This window comes from Medicago sativa, chromosome 8 (genome assembly GCF_051527215.1).
Source record: "Medicago sativa cultivar Bolivia chromosome 8, Bolivia_mono, whole genome shotgun sequence".
NCBI classification, from domain to species: Eukaryota; Viridiplantae; Streptophyta; class Magnoliopsida; order Fabales; family Fabaceae; genus Medicago; species Medicago sativa.
Window position 1 is genome coordinate 76,360,159 of NC_140756.1, and position 22,093 is coordinate 76,382,251.

The 22,093-nt window shown below is 32.5% G+C and overlaps 3 protein-coding genes across 49 annotated transcripts; all 3 read left to right on the forward strand.

The window, feature by feature from the left end:
• The first annotated feature begins 1,272 nt into the window (after positions 1 to 1,272).
• On the forward strand, positions 1,273 to 1,731 carry LOC146901641 (uncharacterized). Its single transcript, XM_085737070.1, has one exon. It carries the CDS (start codon positions 1,273 to 1,275, stop codon positions 1,729 to 1,731), a length of 459 nt encoding a protein of 152 aa, XP_085593196.1.
• A 3,601-nt stretch (positions 1,732 to 5,332) lies between these two features.
• LOC146901642 (uncharacterized) lies at positions 5,333 to 13,422 on the forward strand. 26 transcript variants are annotated; one of them, XM_085738197.1, is made up of 17 exons: positions 5,344 to 5,615; positions 6,122 to 6,185; positions 6,273 to 6,420; positions 6,785 to 6,853; positions 7,482 to 7,525; positions 7,709 to 7,949; positions 8,456 to 8,519; positions 8,607 to 8,754; positions 9,119 to 9,187; positions 9,816 to 9,859; positions 10,043 to 10,185; positions 10,375 to 10,507; positions 10,610 to 10,736; positions 11,370 to 11,438; positions 12,081 to 12,239; positions 12,838 to 12,891; positions 12,970 to 13,422. In XM_085738197.1, exons 15-17 carry the CDS (start codon positions 12,229 to 12,231, stop codon positions 13,250 to 13,252), a joined length of 348 nt encoding a protein of 115 aa, XP_085594323.1. In that variant the 5' UTR covers positions 5,344 to 5,615; positions 6,122 to 6,185; positions 6,273 to 6,420; positions 6,785 to 6,853; positions 7,482 to 7,525; positions 7,709 to 7,949; positions 8,456 to 8,519; positions 8,607 to 8,754; positions 9,119 to 9,187; positions 9,816 to 9,859; positions 10,043 to 10,185; positions 10,375 to 10,507; positions 10,610 to 10,736; positions 11,370 to 11,438; positions 12,081 to 12,228; the 3' UTR covers positions 13,253 to 13,422. The 26 variants fall into 26 exon arrangements, with proteins under 26 accessions (XP_085594315.1, XP_085594326.1, XP_085594328.1 ...); XM_085738209.1 differs by having other exon boundaries at positions 10,450 to 10,507; XM_085738202.1 differs by having other exon boundaries at positions 5,342 to 5,615; positions 9,809 to 9,859; positions 10,043 to 10,507.
• Positions 13,423 to 13,501: 79 nt separating this feature from the next.
• LOC146901643 (calcineurin B-like protein 7) lies at positions 13,502 to 19,154 on the forward strand. 22 transcript variants are annotated; one of them, XM_085738232.1, is made up of 12 exons: positions 13,502 to 13,641; positions 13,898 to 13,983; positions 14,075 to 14,283; positions 14,370 to 14,422; positions 14,929 to 15,009; positions 15,115 to 15,227; positions 15,462 to 15,552; positions 15,642 to 15,721; positions 16,153 to 16,254; positions 18,203 to 18,240; positions 18,380 to 18,424; positions 18,793 to 19,154. In XM_085738232.1, the coding sequence occupies exons 5-8, from the start codon at positions 14,938 to 14,940 to the stop codon at positions 15,645 to 15,647; spliced, it is 282 nt and encodes a 93-aa protein (XP_085594358.1). In that variant the 5' UTR covers positions 13,502 to 13,641; positions 13,898 to 13,983; positions 14,075 to 14,283; positions 14,370 to 14,422; positions 14,929 to 14,937; the 3' UTR covers positions 15,648 to 15,721; positions 16,153 to 16,254; positions 18,203 to 18,240; positions 18,380 to 18,424; positions 18,793 to 19,154. The 22 variants fall into 22 exon arrangements, with proteins under 22 accessions (XP_085594358.1, XP_085594364.1, XP_085594359.1 ...); XM_085738238.1 differs by having other exon boundaries at positions 15,124 to 15,227; XM_085738233.1 differs by having other exon boundaries at positions 14,236 to 14,283; positions 18,680 to 19,154.
• Positions 19,155 to 22,093: the final 2,939 nt, after the last annotated feature.

Genomic DNA, 22,093 nt, shown 5'->3' on the forward strand with positions numbered 1-22,093 from the left:
TTACTTATCTCGAATGTGCAATTTTCAAACAATTTTTTTTTTTTTTTTACAAAAACTTTTACGTATGCCATGTTTTGATAAGCATCTTAATTAGGTGTTTTTTTTTTTGAGCAAATCTTAATTAGGTGTTTGTAGTGTAATATAAGTGTATATGTATTAGCTTCTTTTTATGAAGTATTTAACGCTATGCATTTAACGGAAGCTAAAATCAAACTATGTATTGGCTTCTTCTCATTAACACTTAATGCTAGTGCTTAAACTAAAATAATCCCATTCAAACTGACTTTAATTTATAGAATTGAAAATCGCATGCAACATAACAAAATAATATCCCCTTAAAAAAACAAATTAATATTTTATTGTTAAAGAGTAAACAACCCATTGATCTAATATGTGAACATGATCATCAATTAAAAAGTATACACTTTTTTATAAGAGAAAACAAACCTTTGATAGCATAATTAAATATGCACAACCTTTGTGCTACATCCTAGGAACACAAAATAATACTTCCAAGCGCAATTTCATTGGATTCAAGTTTTGTCTAGCTCATTTGTGCTACATCCTATATTAATGACACATATTCATTCATAAGTCATAGCTAAACTAGTAGAAATATTGGAAGTGTAATTCATTTAGTTAAGATTCAGTTTTAATATTTGTTTTGATAGTTTGTTAAATAGCTTGCAGATAAAGTAACAACTCTAGGTTACTTGTATAGGAAGAAATAAGTTCGTTAGCATGTTTGTTATGGTATTGTTACATCACCTTGATGTATATATATACTCCATATCAGTTGTAAATAACACAGATTCATTCATTCAATAAAAACTTTTTAGAATTTACACATTCAACTTCTCTCTCTGAAAATCTCTAAAAACCATAGAAACCCTAAATCATAATTGTTTCAGTTGTAACAGCTTTTGATCTCAATTTTGATCAAGTTTTTCACCATTGTTCCATCAAATTGGTATCTTGAGCCCGGTTCGTTCTTTGTTGTTAAAGAATTCGTGAAGAATGGCAACTCATAGCAACAATATTCCTGCGCATTTATCGGTGTTTGAAGGCAAGAATTACGATCAATGGATCGTGAAGATGAAGGTTATCTTCAGGTTTCAGGATGTTCTTGAAGTAGTGAATGATGGTGTACCAGCACTAGCAGCGAATGCCACATATGTGCAACAAACTGCAAACAGGAATGCAAAGAAGAAAGATGGTAAAGCCATGTTCTTAATGCAATAGAGTGTAAACAATGAGATCTTTGAGAAGATTATGCGTTATGAAAGTGCAAAGGAGACTTGGGAAGCATTGGAGAAGTTATATTCTGGAGATGGTAAATTGAAGAAAGTGAGACTTCAAGCTTTGAGAAGACAGTATGAAGTTTTGACTATAGAGGAAGAAGAAACCATCAGTAAATACTTTGATAAAGTTGTGAATCTGTCAAATCAAATGGCCAGGAATGGTGAAAGTGTTACCGACTTGATGAAGGTTGAGAAAGTTCTTAGAACACTAGCACCAAGATTTGATCACATTGTAGTTGCTTTGGAAGAATCCAAAGATTTGGATTATATGAAAATTGAAGAATTACAAGCAAGTCTTGAAGCGCATGAGTTGAGATTGATTGATAGAATCAAAGCTAGAAGTAAAAGTGTAGCTTCTGATCAATCCTTGCAAGCTCAATATGAGAAGAAAGGAAAATTCAAGAAAGGGAAGAAACCCTGGATTGATTAATCTCATAAGGACGGTGAAGGTTCTAGTAAGAATGAAGAAAGGAATGATGCAACAAAGTCTGACCAGAAGAAGAATAAAGATAAGAATGACATTCAATTTTATTATAATTGTTAGAAAATGGGACATTATGCATCTGAATGCAGATCATAGAGAGTACCAAGAAATAAAGATGGTGCTCAGTTTGCTCAAGGTGAAAATTCAGACTCTGAAGAAATGCTTCTGATGGCAATAATCAAAGAAAAAGAAGAAAAGAGTGATGAATGGTATTTGGATACGGTGTTCTAATCACACGACTGGTAAGAAATCTTGGTTTGCTGAATTAGATGATTCAGTAAATAGAAAAATAAGGTTTACAGATAATAGCATGGTGAGTGCAGCAGGAATTGGCAAAGTGTTGATCCATAGGAAAGATGGGAAGAAAGCTAGCATCACTGATGTGTTATATGTTCCAAACATGAAGAGCAATCTCATTAGTATTGGTCAACTGCTGCAAAAAGGGTATACTATGAAGATGGAAGCACGAGCTATGAAGGTTTATGATTGCAAGAACAGGTTGATTCTGAAAGCTCCACTGTTAAAGCAAAGAACTTTCAGAATCAACATCAATGTAATTGGCAAAGTGTTGATCCATAGGAAAGATGGGAAGAAGGCTAGCATCACTGATGTGTTATATGTTCCAAACATGAAGAGCAATCTCATTAGTATTGGTCAACTACTGCAAAAGGGGTATACTATGAAGATGGAAGCACAAGCCATGAAGGTTTATGATTGCAAGAACATGTTGATTCTGAAAGCTCCACTGTTAAAACAAAGAACTTTCAGAATCAACATCTATGTAATTGAAGACAAATGCTTGCTATCAGAAACTGAAGGTGAAAACTGGTTATGGCATCAAAGGTATGAACACATTAACTACAGGGACTTGAACATGTTAAATGAGAAGAAAATGGTGCAAGTTAATTACCAAAAATCAAGTTAATTACCTAGTGAAGTGTGTGAAATGTGTTGTACTCGAAAGCAGGCCAGAAGCTCATACAAATCTCAGGTACCATTCAAGGCAACTAGGAAACTTAAGGTAATTCACTCTGATTTATGTGGACCCTTTGAAGTTAAATCAATAGGTGGTAATAGCTACTTTGTAACATTCATTGATGAGTTTACAAAGAAATTATGAATTTATTTGTTAGCTAAGAAAAGTGAGGTGTTTAATGTGTTTAAGAAATTCAGACTGCTAGTTCAAAATGAAAGTGGTGAAGTAATTAGAAGACTAAGAACAGATGGAGGAGGTGAATACACTTCTACTGAATTCAATGATTTTTGCTCTTCAGATGGCATAAATCATGAAGTTACTGCACCATATACACCTCAACACAATGGTATCTCAGAAAGGAAGAATGGAGCCTTGGTAAACTTGATAAGAAGTATGCTAAAGCAGAAGCAAATGCCTCATTATTTGTGGGGTGAAGCAGCAGCCACTGCAGCATACCTCATAAATAGAAGCCCTACAAAGAAGTTGCAGGATAAAACATCTGAAGAAGCATGGTGTGGAGTAAAACCAAGTGTTCAACATCTGAAGGTATTTGGCTCATTATGTTTTAAGCATGTGCCTGATCAATTGAGAAAGAAGTTAGATGATAAATCTCAAACTATGATCATGGTTGGATATCATTCAACTGGTGCCTACAAATTATATGATCCAAAGAATAAGAAAATAGTGTTCAGCAAAGATGTGAAATTTGATGAATCAAAATGCTGGCATTGGAAAGACAAAGCATCAGATAAGAATGCTAGCAATGTTTTATCTATCAGATTCAGAATCAGAAGCATATGAAACTGAAACTAAAGAACAAATAGAAAATGTTGAAACTACAGATGAAGGAGGTGCTGGAAGGCCAACAAGAAATATTCAACCACCTGCAAGATTGAATGATTATGAAAGGTTTCCAGATTCAGTAATTAATGATGAAGGTGATATGGTACAACTATCTATGCTTGTAGAAGCTGAGCCAATGTCTTTTGAGGAAGCACTTAGACAAAAACACTGGAAGAAAGCAATGATTGATGAGTTAAAATCAATAGAGAAGAAAGAAACCTGGAAACTAGTACAGTTACCCAGTATAAGAAGTGTATTGATGCCAAGTGGGTTTTCAAGACTAAACTCAAGCCAGATGGTCAATTTGCAAAGTTCAAGGCCAGGCTAGTAGCAAGGGGGTTCCTACAAAAGTATGGTGAAGACTACTATGAAGTCTATGCACCAGTAGCAAGGATGGAAACAATTAGATTGATTGTTGCAGTAGCAATCAAACACAACTGGTCAATGTACCAGTTGGATGTGAAATCTGCATTTCTCAATGGTGAGCTTGAAGAGGAAGTTTATGTGAGCCAACCACCAGGTTTTGAGATAAAGGGCAAAGAAGATTATGTATATAAGCTTGACAAAGCTCTATATGGTTTGAAGCAAGCTCCAAGAGCTTGGAATAAGAAGATAGACAAATTTCTTATTCAACAAGGATTCACAAAGCGTGTGAATGAACATGGGATCTACTGCAGAAACACCACTAATAAGCTAATTATATGCTTATATGTGGTTGATATGATCATTGCTGGAAGCAATGAAACTAAAATGGAAGATTTTAAGAAAAGTATGATGAATCAATTTGAAATGTCTGATTTAGGTAATCTCACTTACTTTATGGGTATTGAATTTGAAATGAATTCACAAGGTGTGATAATTCATTAAAGGAAGTATGCTTTAGATATTTTGAAGAGGTTTAAAATGTTGAATTGCAAACCAATTTCAACACAAATTGATGCAGGCGTAAAACTTTCTCTGACCAATGATGAGAAAGAGGTTGATCCAACACTATTCAATCAGTTGGTTATTCTAGGAATCAGAAACCAGTTGATCAGATGATAGCTGGTTATTCTGATTCAGATTGGAGTGGTGACAAAGATGACAGATTCATTCATTCAATAAAAACTCTTTAGAATTTACACATTCAACTTCTCTCTCTCAAAATCACTAAAAACCCTAGAAACCTTAAATCATAACTGTTTCAGTTGTAGCAGCTTTTGATCTCAGTTTTGATCAAGTTTTTCACCATTGTTCCATCAAAAAATACCGAAATTGTTAGGCTAAAAGTTGTGTACAAAAATGATGATAGTTTTCATCATAGGCTCAACCCTACGACACAAATCATAATATGTTTAGAATATATACTTCTTAATACTGTTGAGACCTCTATTTATTTAATGAACCTAAAATGTGAATTTGAATTGTCACTGATAAAAAAGAACGGAGGTAGTATTAGTTTGATAAGATTCTCTCATTAATACTTGATCCCATTCAAACCGACTATAATATTATAGAATTCAAAACCGCATGCAACATAACATAGCAAAATAATATTTTATCCTTAAGAGTAAACAACATATTGATCTAATGTGTACACATGATCATTAATTAAAGTATACACTTCTACTAAACTAAATATGAAAAATAATGTCCGTGGAAATTACCATTTTGCCCTTCTGAGGGGCATTTTGGTAATCCTGTAATTTGAGAGAAGGACATTTTGGTAAAATCAACAGGCATGTTGGTAAGAGAAAAGAGAAAAGAGACAGAGAAACGTGAACGAGAGAAAGAGGGGGTCGAGGGAGAGAGAGGGAGGAGTGCCGGAGAAGAAGTCGCCGGCGGTGGGAGGGAGTACCGGAGAAGAATTCGCCGGCGGTGGGATTGGATTCCCCACAACAAATCAGACTCCCTCCCCTCTCTCATTGTCGTCCCTTTCCCTTTCTTTTACAATCTTCACCAAAACTTCCCTTTTCCAACAAGATTATCAACATGCAAGTTCACAATCCTTTTAGTTGAGTGCTTTGGAGTGGTAAGCATGCATTAAAACTCAAATCTTTTTCCTCTTCCCTGTTGATCGATCCATTTTCATATCAGAAATGTCTCTCTTTGAATCGGTATGTTTCATATCAAATTTGTTTGGGTTTTTGTTTGATTTGTGATTTTTTTTGAAATTTTGTGCTGGGTTTTGATTATTGAGTTTTGATCGGTGGAAAAAATTGAGAATTGGTTTAGTGGGTCGGTGAAAGTTTGTTTTGTTGTTTGTTTTTGGATGATTTTGTATTATCGGTGTTGATTTGAATATGAATTTGGTTTTATGGGTTTCATATGTTTTTTTGGTTTGTTTGTCAGATTTGATGAAATTAAAAATTTGTAGCTTAAATTTTGAATTGGGTGTTCTTATTGAGGTTCAGTTGTTTGTTAGATTTGATGAAGATTAAAATGGGTTTATGAAATACACTATTGATAATAGTTCAATGTAAACTGAAAAAGATTTGAGTAGGCAGATTATACAAACTAAATTTTGTTGACAAGTAGTTGTAGATAGTGATCCTATGATAGAGGTGGTTTGGGTGGCTTGGATTTCTGACTATGTTATTGGGTAAGAGTTCATTTTCCAGAGGTTTTAAATGCTCAGCTTATCTGCAATTGTAAATTTGTGGTAAGGCATTTATTGTCATTTCTGCAGGTTATCTAAAATGTAAAGTGCATACAAGGATTGGTTATAGCAAGTGAAGAAGCTAAAAGCTAAATACATTGTAAAGCTGGGATTTTTTTTTCTGCTTCTGCTTGCTAGAGACAAGGGGTGTGTGATATATTCTACTATTGATGATTTGGTGAGCATACAAATTCTACTGTCATGTTTTGATGTAAACAATTAGGCTAAGTAGCGCTGCCGGCTCAAAAACCATAGTTGATGTCTATTATTGAACTGCGTGAATAGAAAGTATGACTAGGAATATAAGATGGTTGCCATTTAACTTGAACACCATAAGTGAATGACTGATGCTTTTGTAGGTGCAATGTACAGAAATGAATGAAAGCACTAACTGATGCTTTTGTTTTGATTGTTGAGTTTGATTGATCTGTTTTTATAGGCTGCAGTTGCACATTTTCTAAATAGATATAAAAATGTGGCATCGTAATTGGATTTGTTTTAGGTTTTTCTTGATGAATATTTGGGTTTTGTTTGTGTTTCAGTACCATCCAGATGAGTGCAAAGGAAGAGATTGTGGGGCGCAGTTTTACTTGATCAATGAGGCTTATGATGTGAGTTTTCCTAAAATTTCACTAAATTATCCTTAATTTTCATTGCATAGTTAATTTAGTTGTTATAATTAATTGGGTTGATTACTATTTTTAGATCCTTAAATATATGGACATTGATATTAGAGATTTAAGATCAATCGGTTCACATTTGAATTTGATCTTTACTAAATAGTAACTTTTAAACAACCTTCACCATTGATTTGAAATACACTATTGAAACCACTCACAGTCATGTTTTGTTCAAATGCGCAATTTATTTGGATGAACTACGCTATATCATGATATCAGACTTGAATTTTTTAGTAAGTGGACTAAAGTGCCCAATATAATGGATTAATATTTTACTGAATAAGGGTTTTGAAGTTTGTAGGATTGATGGTTCAGTGAGATTTAAGATCAATCGGTTCACATTTGATCTTTACTAAATAGTAACTTTTAAACAACCTTCACCATTGATTTGAAATACACTATTGAAACCACTCACAGTCATGTTTTGTTCAAATGCACAATTTATTTGGATGAACTACGCTATATATCATGATATCAGATTTGAATTTTTAGTAAGTGGACTAAAGTGCCCAATATAATGGATTAATATTTTACTGAATAAGGGTTTTGAAGTTTGTAGGATTGATGGTTCAGTGAGATTGGAACTATGATATAAAAGTGCAGGTCAGTACCAATGTTTCATTTTTTTGGTGACTATCATTATTGTTTCTTTATTTTGTTGAGGTTCAAAGTTTTTGCCAAAATTACAGTGGCACATTGTGAATCCAAACACGTGTTTAACTAATAGTGTGGATCAGTTGAAAACCTAGATATTAATGTTTTGCATTTTTGTGATTGGACTGTCAGATGAGTGGTGATTCTGGTATATCTGCTTTTCCTGAGGAAGACAACATATTCTTGTGGGAGGGAGTACCGGAGAAGAATTCGCCGGCGGTGGGATTGGATTCCCCACAACAAATCAGACTCCCTCCCCTCTCTCATTGTCGTCCCTTTCCCTTTCTTTTACAATCTTCACCAAAACTTCCCTTTTCCAACAAGATTATCAACATGCAAGTTCACAATCCTTTTAGTTGAGTGCTTTGGAGTGGTAAGCATGCATTAAAACTCAAATCTTTTTCCTCTTCCCTGTTGATCGATCCATTTTCATATCAGAAATGTCTCTCTTTGAATCGGTATGTTTCATATCAAATTTGTTTGGGTTTTTGTTTGATTTGTGATTTTTTTTGAAATTTTGTGCTGGGTTTTGATTATTGAGTTTTGATCGGTGGAAAAAATTGAGAATTGGTTTAGTGGGTCGGTGAAAGTTTGTTTTGTTGTTTGTTTTTGGATGATTTTGTATTATCGGTGTTGATTTGAATATGAATTTGGTTTTATGGGTTTCATATGTTTTTTTGGTTTGTTTGTCAGATTTGATGAAATTAAAAATTTGTAGCTTAAATTTTGAATTGGGTGTTCTTATTGAGGTTCAGTTGTTTGTTAGATTTGATGAAGATTAAAATGGGTTTATGAAATACACTATTGATAATAGTTCAATGTAAACTGAAAAAGATTTGAGTAGGCAGATTATACAAACTAAATTTTGTTGACAAGTAGTTGTAGATAGTGATCCTATGATAGAGGTGGTTTGGGTGGCTTGGATTTCTGACTATGTTATTGGGTAAGAGTTCATTTTCCAGAGGTTTTAAATGCTCAGCTTATCTGCAATTGTAAATTTGTGGTAAGGCATTTATTGTCATTTCTGCAGGTTATCTAAAATGTAAAGTGCATACAAGGATTGGTTATAGCAAGTGAAGAAGCTAAAAGCTAAATACATTGTAAAGCTGGGATTTTTTTTTCTGCTTCTGCTTGCTAGAGACAAGGGGTGTGTGATATATTCTACTATTGATGATTTGGTGAGCATACAAATTCTACTGTCATGTTTTGATGTAAACAATTAGGCTAAGTAGCGCTGCCGGCTCAAAAACCATAGTTGATGTCTATTATTGAACTGCGTGAATAGAAAGTATGACTAGGAATATAAGATGGTTGCCATTTAACTTGAACACCATAAGTGAATGACTGATGCTTTTGTAGGTGCAATGTACAGAAATGAATGAAAGCACTAACTGATGCTTTTGTTTTGATTGTTGAGTTTGATTGATCTGTTTTTATAGGCTGCAGTTGCACATTTTCTAAATAGATATAAAAATGTGGCATCGTAATTGGATTTGTTTTAGGTTTTTCTTGATGAATATTTGGGTTTTGTTTGTGTTTCAGTACCATCCAGATGAGTGCAAAGGAAGAGATTGTGGGGCGCAGTTTTACTTGATCAATGAGGCTTATGATGTGAGTTTTCCTAAAATTTCACTAAATTATCCTTAATTTTCATTGCATAGTTAATTTAGTTGTTATAATTAATTGGGTTGATTACTATTTTTAGATCCTTAAATATATGGACATTGATATTAGAGATTTAAGATCAATCGGTTCACATTTGAATTTGATCTTTACTAAATAGTAACTTTTAAACAACCTTCACCATTGATTTGAAATACACTATTGAAACCACTCACAGTCATGTTTTGTTCAAATGCGCAATTTATTTGGATGAACTACGCTATATCATGATATCAGACTTGAATTTTTTAGTAAGTGGACTAAAGTGCCCAATATAATGGATTAATATTTTACTGAATAAGGGTTTTGAAGTTTGTAGGATTGATGGTTCAGTGAGATTTAAGATCAATCGGTTCACATTTGATCTTTACTAAATAGTAACTTTTAAACAACCTTCACCATTGATTTGAAATACACTATTGAAACCACTCACAGTCATGTTTTGTTCAAATGCACAATTTATTTGGATGAACTACGCTATATATCATGATATCAGATTTGAATTTTTAGTAAGTGGACTAAAGTGCCCAATATAATGGATTAATATTTTACTGAATAAGGGTTTTGAAGTTTGTAGGATTGATGGTTCAGTGAGATTGGAACTATGATATAAAAGTGCAGGTCAGTACCAATGTTTCATTTTTTTGGTGACTATCATTATTGTTTCTTTATTTTGTTGAGGTTCAAAGTTTTTGCCAAAATTACAGTGGCACATTGTGAATCCAAACACGTGTTTAACTAATAGTGTGGATCAGTTGAAAACCTAGATATTAATGTTTTGCATTTTTGTGATTGGACTGTCAGATGAGTGGTGATTCTGGTATATCTGCTTTTCCTGAGGAAGACAACATATTCTTGTGGAAAAGAACAATAACCGGAAGCAAAGATACAGTGTTTGAAGCTAATAGAGTTTCCTCTTGAAGAAGCAAAAATATATATCCATGAAGGTCAAGTGTTTCAATATTTGTAATCTCTTTTTAGTGTTTCCGGTGTTTGTGTTTTTCAATTTCCAGTAGCAATATATGATGGATCAAGTGATGCATTTAGTTGATAATTGAAATGTAAATTGGAAGAGTAAAATTTAGTATCTGATTTTCTCAGCTGCTTTGGTAACTTCATAGTATCTGAACTTTTAGGATTGCTTCAATGAGGTTTAACTGAAATGTGTTCTTCATTGTTGCCTAATTGGATACTGTTGTGAGGAGGAGCAGAGGCTTTTGGTGTATGAGTACATGACAAGAGGGAGCTTGGAGAATCAATTGTTCAGAAGTATGTTGCATTTACTTTATTTTTACCAATACTATATTATATACATATATTAATCATGCTGTAAGGTCTGATTTCTTATTTTCTTTGTTGTGATTCAAGCAGGATACTCTGCTACATTACCATGGTCAACTAGAATGAAAATTGCATTAGGTGCAGCTAAGGGACTAATCGAGCTCTTTATCCTCAGCAACTGCAGCTCTCACAGCAGGCTCTGCTTAACAATCAACAGGTATGACCCAATTTGGATTAGTGTGCAGTTTATGCTGTTTGCCAATTAAAATATGTCTATGCTTCTTAAGTTATGAAAAAAGTCATTATAAGTTCATACGTGTTTGTTGAAACGTTAGAGGAGAAAGTTATAAAAGATTTGACATTTCTACCTGTACGAACGTATACGAGAAGCCATTATTTTAAAGTGTTTATAGATGTTATCACCCAAGCTTTATATGTTTTGATCTTATTTAAGGAGCAAAGAAGCAATTATGCTTTGCCAATCTTCATCTAGGGTAACATGCATATGCCGACTTTTTTAATCAAATTAATTAAAAAAAAAAGGATTGTGGCAGAATTATATATTTTATCTTGAGTACTCTGATATAGGTTGATGTATATATTTCCACTAGGGTAATTTTACGTTGTATGTTGTCATGTGACTGTAAGGTCACGGGTTCAAGTCCTTGGAAACAGCCTCTTGTGTAAAAACAGGGTAAGGTTGCGTACAATACACCCAATGGTGGGACCCCTTCCCGGACCCTGCGTATCAGTGCACCGGGTTGCCCTTTTTTATTCTTCAAATGTTTGCCAGGTTTGTCGTATTTTTTGCATAAACTCAATTTTATGTTTACAGTTTTAAAATCTGCAGGGTGATATGATCAAAGATGGACAAGTTATAGGTTATGTGGATCAATGGGGCACTTCACTCCCTGTTAAGGTGATCTTGCAATTTCTGTAACTATACATCCTTCCTAAGTACAGCTCCTGACTTTCTTTTTCTTTCAAACCTTGCAGTCAGATGTGGATGGAGGTATAATGTTTGTGACTTCTAATAAGATACATCAAATTGTTTGATATTTGACTTGAGTAGTTTGGGTCTTCTTTCATAAAAAAAATAGTACGGGTCTTCTCAAATAAGAATATTATAAGTATGCTTCCATTAATTAAGAGTGGAAAAAGTTATTGACGAAGATCAAAGAAAATGGTTTATTGAAATGATAGTAATTTCATTCCTGCATACATATGTAAAATAGAAAGAATTTCTATGTCCCAACTACTATTATATTTTATAGTAGTTGGCTAATCTTCTATTTATAGACTAATTTGAAGGCTATGGCCTTACTCTCTCATGTCCTGTTGATTTAATTTCTGTTGCTCTTTCTTAGCATGGTTCGTCATTATTTTCTGTATTCTGTGTCCAGTTGCAAATAGTTACTGCTTGAGCTATATGATCAAATGGCATGCTATATGTGATTATTTGATTCATAGCAGGAAAATCAGAATAGTGTTTGGTTTACATTTTACGATCTTTTGCTCGATTATTTAGATTTACATTTCATTTACATTTCAAATTGTGCAGGTTGAGATTGTGATGGGACTTGAGGTGGAATTTGGCATTAGTGTGTAAGAAGAAAGTGCCCAGACCATCACCACCGTTCAAGAAGCTGCTGACATGATTGACAAGCTTCTTGAGACCAAGGCTTAAACTAGCAAAGAGGAGGCCTTACATGTCAAAAGGGTAAATATCGTTAGACTGGAACGGGAAATTTTGACTGGCAATACTAATCCAAAAGCGTGTGTTGTGTGTGTTGTTAGAAACATTAAATATGTTTTTATACTAAATTTCAAATTTGAACCTACTCCAGTTTATCACTTGGTTAGTCAACCATTTTGATAATATTTTGATCCTTTTGGTATGCTTTTGGTGTTCAAAGTTGTTCTTTAGCGAAACATATTATAACCTTTAAGAATCATTTTAGATAATGTGTAATTATAAGTATTTGAATGCTTGATGTAAATCATCAATCCAAGAGTTTGTGTTGTTAGAAACATTATTATGATAGTTATGTTTTCAACTGGGTTAAAGGATCTTCATGTGTGTCACCTTCTCTGCCTATACTTTGTTCCATATTTTTATATTAATCAAGCCGAATTTTCCTTTTGGGTTAGCAACATAATGCACGTGGCCAATTATCTTGAACCATTTTCCGTTCTACATAATAATTTTGAAATGAATTTCCAAGATGATTAATATCTGCATTTATATGAATGAAAAGGTTATTTGAATTGTACACTATCTTGACGAGGAGATCTTCCTACATTTTGTATTCTTGCAGAGTGTTGCAAAGATGGGCTGGATATGTCATGCACAGCGAACATGGTATCTGGAGGTACCACTGTTTAATTTATCCTTTTTATCTTAACTCTACCACTATTCACTCCAATTTAACTCAAATGACCCAATGCAGGGCTCTGATTTTGTATGTTGCCGCTGGTGCACTACAAGAAGCATTGGCAGCTCTTCGTGAGGCTCAGCTACCCGATACAGCTGCAGTGTTTATCCTTGCATGCCATGAAATCCATGCAGAGATTGTTTCTGACTTGGGTATTACTGGCGATGAATCAAGTTCATCGGTTAATGATAGGATACTAAACTTGCACGCTTTACATCCTGAAAATGAAGATGTAGTTGCTGTTGATGAATACTTTGGGCAATACCAAAGAAAATTGGTGCATCTATGCATGGATTAAGGCTTCCATAAATATTTTGATACGAAAATTGTGTTGATTGTCTTAAAATTATGGCTATGCCCAGCCGATTTCCAAAATCTAGACCATGGGGGTGAGGGAGGTAAAGAGCTCAACGGACATTGACTGACTTCTAAACATTTTAATGAATAAAAAATCAGTTCACTTTCAAACTATTAGTGTGTGCCATTTCATGTACTGTGCATTTGCAGAACAATATCATTTGTTTGTTCAGTTTAATAGCTGGGTGCCTGATACTATGACATCTTAAAACAAAACACTTATTATGTTCCTTTAATAAAAAATAACAGATTGAAGCAATAGTTCAAGGAACCACTGCAGATGGTTTTATCTCCAGCATTGATGCTCTCAATCTTAATTTGGAAAGCAAGGTTATAAACTTTCACCTTTGAGAAAGGCATTAGAAAATATGATATGACTGAACAGTTGAATAAGTTGAGCAGCTTAGACATGAAAAGTTTTATTCCATTAGGCCAATTGGAGTATTTTATTTGTTATGTTTGGCATCTTGGACATTTTTCTGATTTTGTTTGTTGTTGGATGTTTTTGTTCTTTGGTTTTGATGATTAAACTGATTTGGGCTGTTTGGGGACTGTTTTTGGATGAATTTTGACATGTTTCATGCAGGGAAATTGAGTCAAATCTGCAGAATTGTAGATGACCTTGCTGTTCGACGGAATTCGCTTCCGCCGCTCCGGGTTTACAATCAGAAGGTAAGTAACTTGAAATCCCCAAATTTATGTCATCACAATCACATCAATTCGTTATTTGATTTTTGAAAATTGGATTTTGTCGTTGATGCAGAAATAGTTGCTATGTAATACCTTTGCCTACACGTTACAAATTTTCAATTTAGACAACCTTTATTTACATATTTGAGAAGGGCAGCAATGTTCCATGATTTCATTTGCAAAGAAAAACTCAGTCATTGATTATAATTGATTATCTTTTTGTATGCAATGAAGGAGATTAGTGCAAGCCGACAAAGACATCTGAAGAGAAGAAAATTGAATGTATGGAATTAATTGTGTAACAGAAAAGTTAAACTTTCAGTCATTTCTATGAGAGCTTGACAGTGCCATATTTTTTGTTCTTACAGTTGCATTTAAACTGTTTGACCTTGGGAAGACTGGATACATTGAGCATAGCGAGGTGAGTATCCTTTAACCTTTCCATTGTTCATCATTTTCCCTTTAACATTGAGTAATGCAGCTTTGGCAAAATCACATGGCAGTAGAATTAAATTTGTTGACAATCTGTGTTAATTTACCCTTTAGGAGATAGAGTGCAGGTTTGGATTCACGCTGAATTTGGCAAACTCACATTGATTTTGGTGAAATTTTAAAGTGTAGTTTTAGTTAAAATCGCCGTGATTCTGCCAATGCTGTCCCCAAAACCAAACCTGCATAGAATCAATTTATGTCTTCATCATAGTATTTATTATATGTTTCAGATAAAGATTGACATAATTATGGATATGTTAGTAAAGAAATAAATAATGCAGTTGATATTTAAGGACACAGAAAGTAGTAGTTTTTTGTGTGAATGCTCCTTCTCATGTAATTGTAGTAGTTATAGACTACGGTTAAATTTATGCATTTTATTCTGACTTTTTGAGTGTCTTATGAACCTTTTTTGTACATAATGGCATACTGAAGTTGAAGGAGATGGTCTTGGCTACTTTAATTGAATCAGAAGTTACAGTTTCAGACGATATTGTTGAATCCATTATGGAAAAGGTTCTTAACCATATGAAACCATACATTTATCCTCCTTCAATTTCTATAGTTTCCTCAGTTTCATTCTTTTCTCTTATACTTCTTCCTTGGCCTCATCTTTTTTAGACAATGAAGGAGGTTGACTCAAAAGGAGATGGGAAGATTGATATGGAAGAGTGGAAAGAGTATGCATCAAAGAATCCTTCTCTTCTTAAGATCATGACTCTGCCATATCTAAAGTAGGTTTCTTTTCTATTCAATGAAACTTAATCTTTATATATTGTACAGAAGTTGAGGAGTCTTCTGCATTTTCTCCCTTATACTGAACTGTCTAAATCCTTTTGTCATAATAATATGTTCAATTAGAGAACTTCAAGTTATATGCTTGACAAGTAAATTTGGTCTCTACTTTATGTTGACAAATGATTTTATCTTTAAAAAACTTTGATTCTACATTTGTGGTGTGCATGTAGAGATGCAGATTTAGTTCAAAGAATTGGAGCTGCAACATCACTTGAACTTAGAGCAAGTGGAACTCACTATACTTGTGCTCCTTATGTGGTTGTAAGGCATCACAACCAACTTCTGAATTTATTATGCTGATTAACTACAACTCTCTGTTAATAATTTTTTCTTATTATATTGTGCATAAGTGCTAAAGCTTGCTTGAAAGAAAGACAGGTTTTATGCATCAAGTTTGAAAAGAAAGTAATGGATGACAATCAATTTGAAGGTATAATTCTGGTTTTTAATCATGGCTTGAATTTCTAAGATGTATGATTTTCTATTTTGATTTTCATGCAGTAAAAGGTGGATAAAAATTAGATTTGTGGAATTTTGTACAAATGAGTGTTGTGTTAGTAGTTTTGGATTGATTTTGCTTCAGTTTTGTTTTTGATATTTTAAATATTTTGTCCACCGGTATTCGGGTTTTGTTTTGGTATTTGATAGTTAAAAGAAAGATTTATTTTGGTAATTAAGCGCTTTGATTTGGTCATGTTGTGTGCTCTGATATGTGAAGGCGGATTCACAATGCATCGACAAATATTTTTCATGTCTGTTTCTACGCCTTTCATTGCTTTGTTGGTGATAAGAGTTTTCCCACTGTAGTTTCTATGTCTGCTTTGGCTCATGTTTTGAATGTCATTTTATGTTTGATTGCAGCATTGGCAAGTTTTGTTGCGGTAGGATAAATGTCTTATAGGACTTGATTGGGATCATTTTTGTCAATCTAATCACTTCCAGCCAGGAGTCATCCGCTTCAAGGTTAGACTTACTTTCTTGCAATATCTCATTTATATTGATCAAAATGTCATTTTCCAGACAACAATATATGAGTAAATTTAATGGTGCTATATATTCCATACTATAGTGTAGCAGAGTTTGGACAAACCCGCGATACGCTATATAGTACAAAATGATCATCAACGAACAAAAAATTTATCTCTCTTTTATCGTGAGTATAGCTGAATCAAAGTGTGTGAGTGTGTGCAATATGAATAGTGTTTGTTTTTATATACCATATTTTCTGTTTTTGGTCATTTCTTAGTACTGGTATATAATCAAGTCTTGTGCAGGTATAATTCTATTACACTAGCATCATGCTATTGGTTGAATTTCACACTAGCATCATTCTATTTCATTCATTCATTCATTCATTCAGTAACATCTACTTTTTCTTATCATTTCATGCATACATTACATACATACCCTTTTTTTCTAATTTAAAATTTAAACAACCTGTTATTTTTTACAATATACCTTGCATACTATGTCTTTTGATCCAAGTAAATTCATAGTCACTTTCTAGGCTCTCTATATTCTCTTCCCTTTTCTCTTCCCTTTTCACAAATTTAAAATTCCTTGATTTATGAATACATCAAGATTGAGTATACCTAGACTTGGTTGGTTGTTAGCAATATATTTGTATCAAGATGATTATGAAAGTTAATGTTTGATCTTGGTATTTATTTGAGTGTTGTGAATAGTTCATTAGTTAAGTTAAACTTTTACTGAGTCTATGCTTGAACTATAAAATATTAAGAAAATGTAAATCATGTATGATGATGACTATACACATTATTTGACTTAAGAAAGAGTGCATGCATTAGGAAGTGAAATAACTAAGAGAAGAGCATAGGAGCTCTTTGACTCTATTTGGATTTTGGTTATCCCTTATGAGTTTTTGAGATTTGAGAGTCAGTTACGAAAATTTGTACACATATTTTAAAAGGATACAATCTTGTGGTGCATTTGAAAGGAAGCAAGTAAAACATTGAGTTTATTTGCTATATATAAACATTTTCTCTGTGTTTGCATGTGTGTGTATAGATATATTTATATATATCAGAATGTTAATATAGCCCTTTTATCATAAAGTGTGCTGATATTTAGAATCTAAGTCATTTTGTTTGGACTAATATATAAGTTTTCCTTTGTGTGTTCATCTTCAAATATTTGTTCTGTTATATGGGTAGCATCCTGTGTTCAAGTTTATAGAGACCTAAGCCATGCTTTGGAGGGTGAAAATATTACTATACATTTTCTACATACATATATAATCTTTTATTTGAACTGGCAAAAAGAATTATTACCAAAAGAGGAATACACTACTGTTGATGTAGAGTTAGGTGCATTTGTTGATCCACTCAAGTATTTTTCAACTTCCACCTTCCTGGTTCTTGGCGAATAAGTTTATTTTGCTGCTATTAGTATACTTGTGTTAATGCTATGATCTTGTGTTCTTTTATCATCATATGGTTTACCATAATTTAGTTGATCTTTTTGGAACTAGACCATGGCTATTTCTCTTCATTTTAGACAACTTATTTAATTTTCAACTTTCCTCTACACCTCTTCAATAAACTTACCCTGTCTATTTGGCAAGAAGGAAATAATGCTGACATTTTGTATGAAGTATCATTTGTAATTGTATTTAAAAGATGGTCTCGGATGATTTGCTGATACTTTGTTCACTGGAGACAGAGAGAGAAAAATCAGTTAGCTGAGTAGTCACACTTTTAAAGGCTGTCTATATGCTGTAACTCTTTGCCCATTGCAAATTGTTTAGGTTCCTTTTACAGATTCTGTTATTGCCTCTTCATTGATATTTGCAGATTCTTCTTTGCCGAATATCATTTGATATTTTCTGAGATTTTTCACATAACATGTATACTGTTTGACCACAATTTAAACAATTTCTCTCTTCTTCTAGGTCCACGAAGACGCCATAGTAATTCCAATGATTCTCAGGTATTTTCCTTGAAGTCTCCTTGTGCAGGAAATAGTTAAATGTTATGAACATCTAATAAGTTTGTAAGGATATCTTTAGCTATATATCATTGAGAAGCACGATATATGATTATCTAAGCTATTTTTCTATGTTTTGCAGATCATTTGGCAAGACAATATTGATCCCGACAACATGACCTATGAGGTTAGATTGAGAACCTTGGATTCCTTCTCTTTCTAAGGACCATGTAGTACTTCCTCAAAGTACATCTACTTTATATTTGATTTCCTTACAGTTAATCTTCTAGGATAAAAAAACTAAATCTTCTATATACATTATGTAGTATTTGATTATACTTTGCTTACTCCTTTATTTTATTTTTTTGGCACAATCTTACTCCTTTATTTCTATTATGTTGTTTGTTGTCTTGGCCAAATCATTTCACAAAACTCTTCACAGCTCATTATATGTGTCCTCATGATCCTGAAGGAAGAATAACCGTCAGAAATTTACATGGTAATGGTTTGAATTAGTCCTTTGTGTGACTGATTCATGTCTGTAACTTTTAACAGATTTCAGGAATGCTCACCTCAGTTCAATATCTCACCAGCATGGACAAAATGTGTCAGAGTCGACTGTCTAATCAGCCAGTAAGTCATTGAGTTCGCGCATCATTTTGCTGTATTTTAATTGTTTTAGGGAGCCTAGAACACAATGCTGGGGTTGAGCCTTGCACACGAGGATCAGAGAACTTAGATGCTTTTAATTTTTAATCTTATTTGAGATGTAACTTTGCCTTTTTTCTTTATTTAATTTTAGTACGCTAGCTCAGTGTTGGGCATGTTGATTATGTAATATGTATGGTATTTCATGTGACGTGGTGTGGTCCATGGATGGCATACTGACAATGTTTATGATGTTCGTGCTCATCAAAGCTTTGTTCTTTTATATACACTAATAATAGTAATAGTAATACACACAACCTTTCAAAAAAAAAGTAATACACACCATGTGCGAACTATAATTTAGTGCAAAGTAGCACTGGGGATAAAGACTTGAGAAATTTCTTTTTTTTTACCAATTATTTTTAATAATAACAATTTCTAATGATACACTATAGTACTAAATGCATCACTACCAAAAAAAAAAAAAGGCTGCAAATAGGAAAATATCGTAAAAGTAGAAACACCAAGAAAAGTTGTTCTGTCCGAAACTTTATATCAAAATCTCTTTATATATTATTATACATTGGCCAGTCAGATTTCACTTCCAACGTAGCAACCATTGGCATAGGGGATGTTGTTTCTTTGGTTCATTTTGTAGGATATGAATATTGGTGTTAACCCCTTTTTGGTAACCCTAGCGCTCACTTTTATAATTTTGCCTAATATGTAATCATAATTTACACATTATTGGTTCCTTTATTGGTTCCAATTAGTTTCATCTTAATTATTATGTTTTTTTTTTTGTTCTCATGAACAAAATATATCATCTTTTCATGAATCAAGACTTGGTAAAGCTTTCGTAAATATTTTTATAAAGATTTATAATGTTTGTGCAATATTCACTAATTTGCTATTTTTCTTTTGGAACAATTTTTTTTACAAGGTACATTATTCAATCCGTGCGAAGCACGGGTTTGGGTGTTTCATTATTGGTTCCAATTAGTAATTTCATCTTAATTATTACGTTGTTTTCCTGGTCTTATGAACAAAATATATGCTCTTTTCATGAATCAAAACTTGGTTAGGCTTTGATATGCTATGGATCATGGTTTTTATATTTATATGCATGTAATATCTATATTTGGAATCAGTTTACTTTTAAGCGTTAACAAATATGTGTTTGCAAACAAAATTATCCGAAAAAAAAAAAAAGCAATCCACCCCGTGCGAAGCACGGGTTTGTAACTAGTTTTTATAAGAAAAAAAAACATTTGATGGAATAATAAAATATGCATAACCTTTGTGCTCCATCCTTTGTGCTACATCCTATGAACCCAAAATAATACTTCCAAGCACAATTTCATCTAGAGAATGACACTTTTCATCCTAGGCCTGACCCTACGGCACAGATTATAATAGGTTCAAAATATATATTGACCACCCTTGCTTAATGCTCTTGAGATCTCCATTTACATGTTTGTAATATTCCAGGACTATATGATATAGTTTATTCTTCTTTGGTGGGATTCTACTGTATACACCAAACTCGTGTTCCTTGCGTAGGAATCCTAATGATGTCTAATGAAGGAAAATGATTCTTAGCATGCTATTATGTAGAAAATGGACTCTGATATAGCGTTAGTCCCACACCCCAGCACGCATATATGAAAGAGTATCAGCAGTGCGATTTTTTTTGGTTTAGATGATCCATTAGAAAAGTCTGATCCACTTCATTTATATGTGTGATTTTTAAATAATTATTGTTATTTTATCTACCTATAAAATAAAAAATCAATCTGACCATATCAAATTAAATGTGGTGGTGGTGGTAGTTTTGTAACCAAAAAAAAAAAAAGGATTAAATGTGGTTTAAATTGTTCTTAAAAAAATGTGGTTTAAATTGAAACAATTTTTTGAGTGATCCAATTCACAATTGTAAAAAATTATAGTAATACTAGGATTATTCCCTCAAAAAAAAAAGTAATACTAGGATTATAAAGTCATGATAAACTTACAAGCTCGATGAACTATATAACATATAATTTACTTAAAAAAATATTATTTACAGAATAATAATGATTGATTATATGTAAAACATAGGAAATAATAATAATAATAATAATAATAATAATAATAATAATAATAATAATAATAATAATAATAATAATAATAATAATAATAATAATAATAATAATAATAATAATAATAATAATAATAAAGTATACTGATAAGCATGAGATATGAGAACATCTTCTTTTATCGATTGACTCAAGTATTATTGTAGTAAACTTTCTATGTTTTTTTTTAATCGATTGACTCAAGTATTATTGTAGTAAACTTTCTATGTTTTTTTTTAAGTAGTATAGTGACTAGAATTTTATCCGTTAAGATAAATAAGTGGATAATTTTAGATTCAAACTACAATCTTTACATATTTTAATGTCCCTGCTAACTCAGTTATGTTCACGGGACCTTTCTATAGTTTTTCTTAACCTTTCATCTATACTATATATAAAGAAAGTAAGGGGTTTCAGGGAGATTTTGCGCTGACCTTTTTGTTATTTCAATTATACCCTTAAATAAATTTTTATATAATAATATCATATCGTCGGTGTTATTAAAAATGATAAAAAATTGTTATATTATTGTTGTCATTGAAAAATATAAATATGGTTTGTTGAGTTTGTTACATTTGAAAGTCACAAATATATATACTTATAATTTTTTTTATCTATATCAATAAAATTATATAAAATATTGTTTGTAATTTACACGCAAAATTTCTATAAAATATCGTTGATAGTCTACAAGGGTTAGCTTAATAAAAAAAACGGAAAGACGGACACGTAGTTACTATAGCTTTTAGCGCATAAATATGATTGATAAATTAATATCACTCCTTTGAAATGTGCGGTTTTATATCATTTATACACTGAAAAAAAGCTATAGTAAAAAAATCATCAATTTTTTAGAAATTGAGATCTCTACTCTAACTGTACAATGCTTGCTAGCTTCCTTTTGACACTCATTACATTTTGATAGACGTCTTTAAATGTTTAGAAGAACTAATTCGCAATTTTTTTACTTAGTAACTTTTTAACCTTTTGTCAAAAAAAAAAAAAATACTTTAACCTTTTTTGTGTGTGCATTTCTTGCTCTTATCAAAAAGAAAACACATAAATAAATGAAAAGCACTTCTACCAAAAAA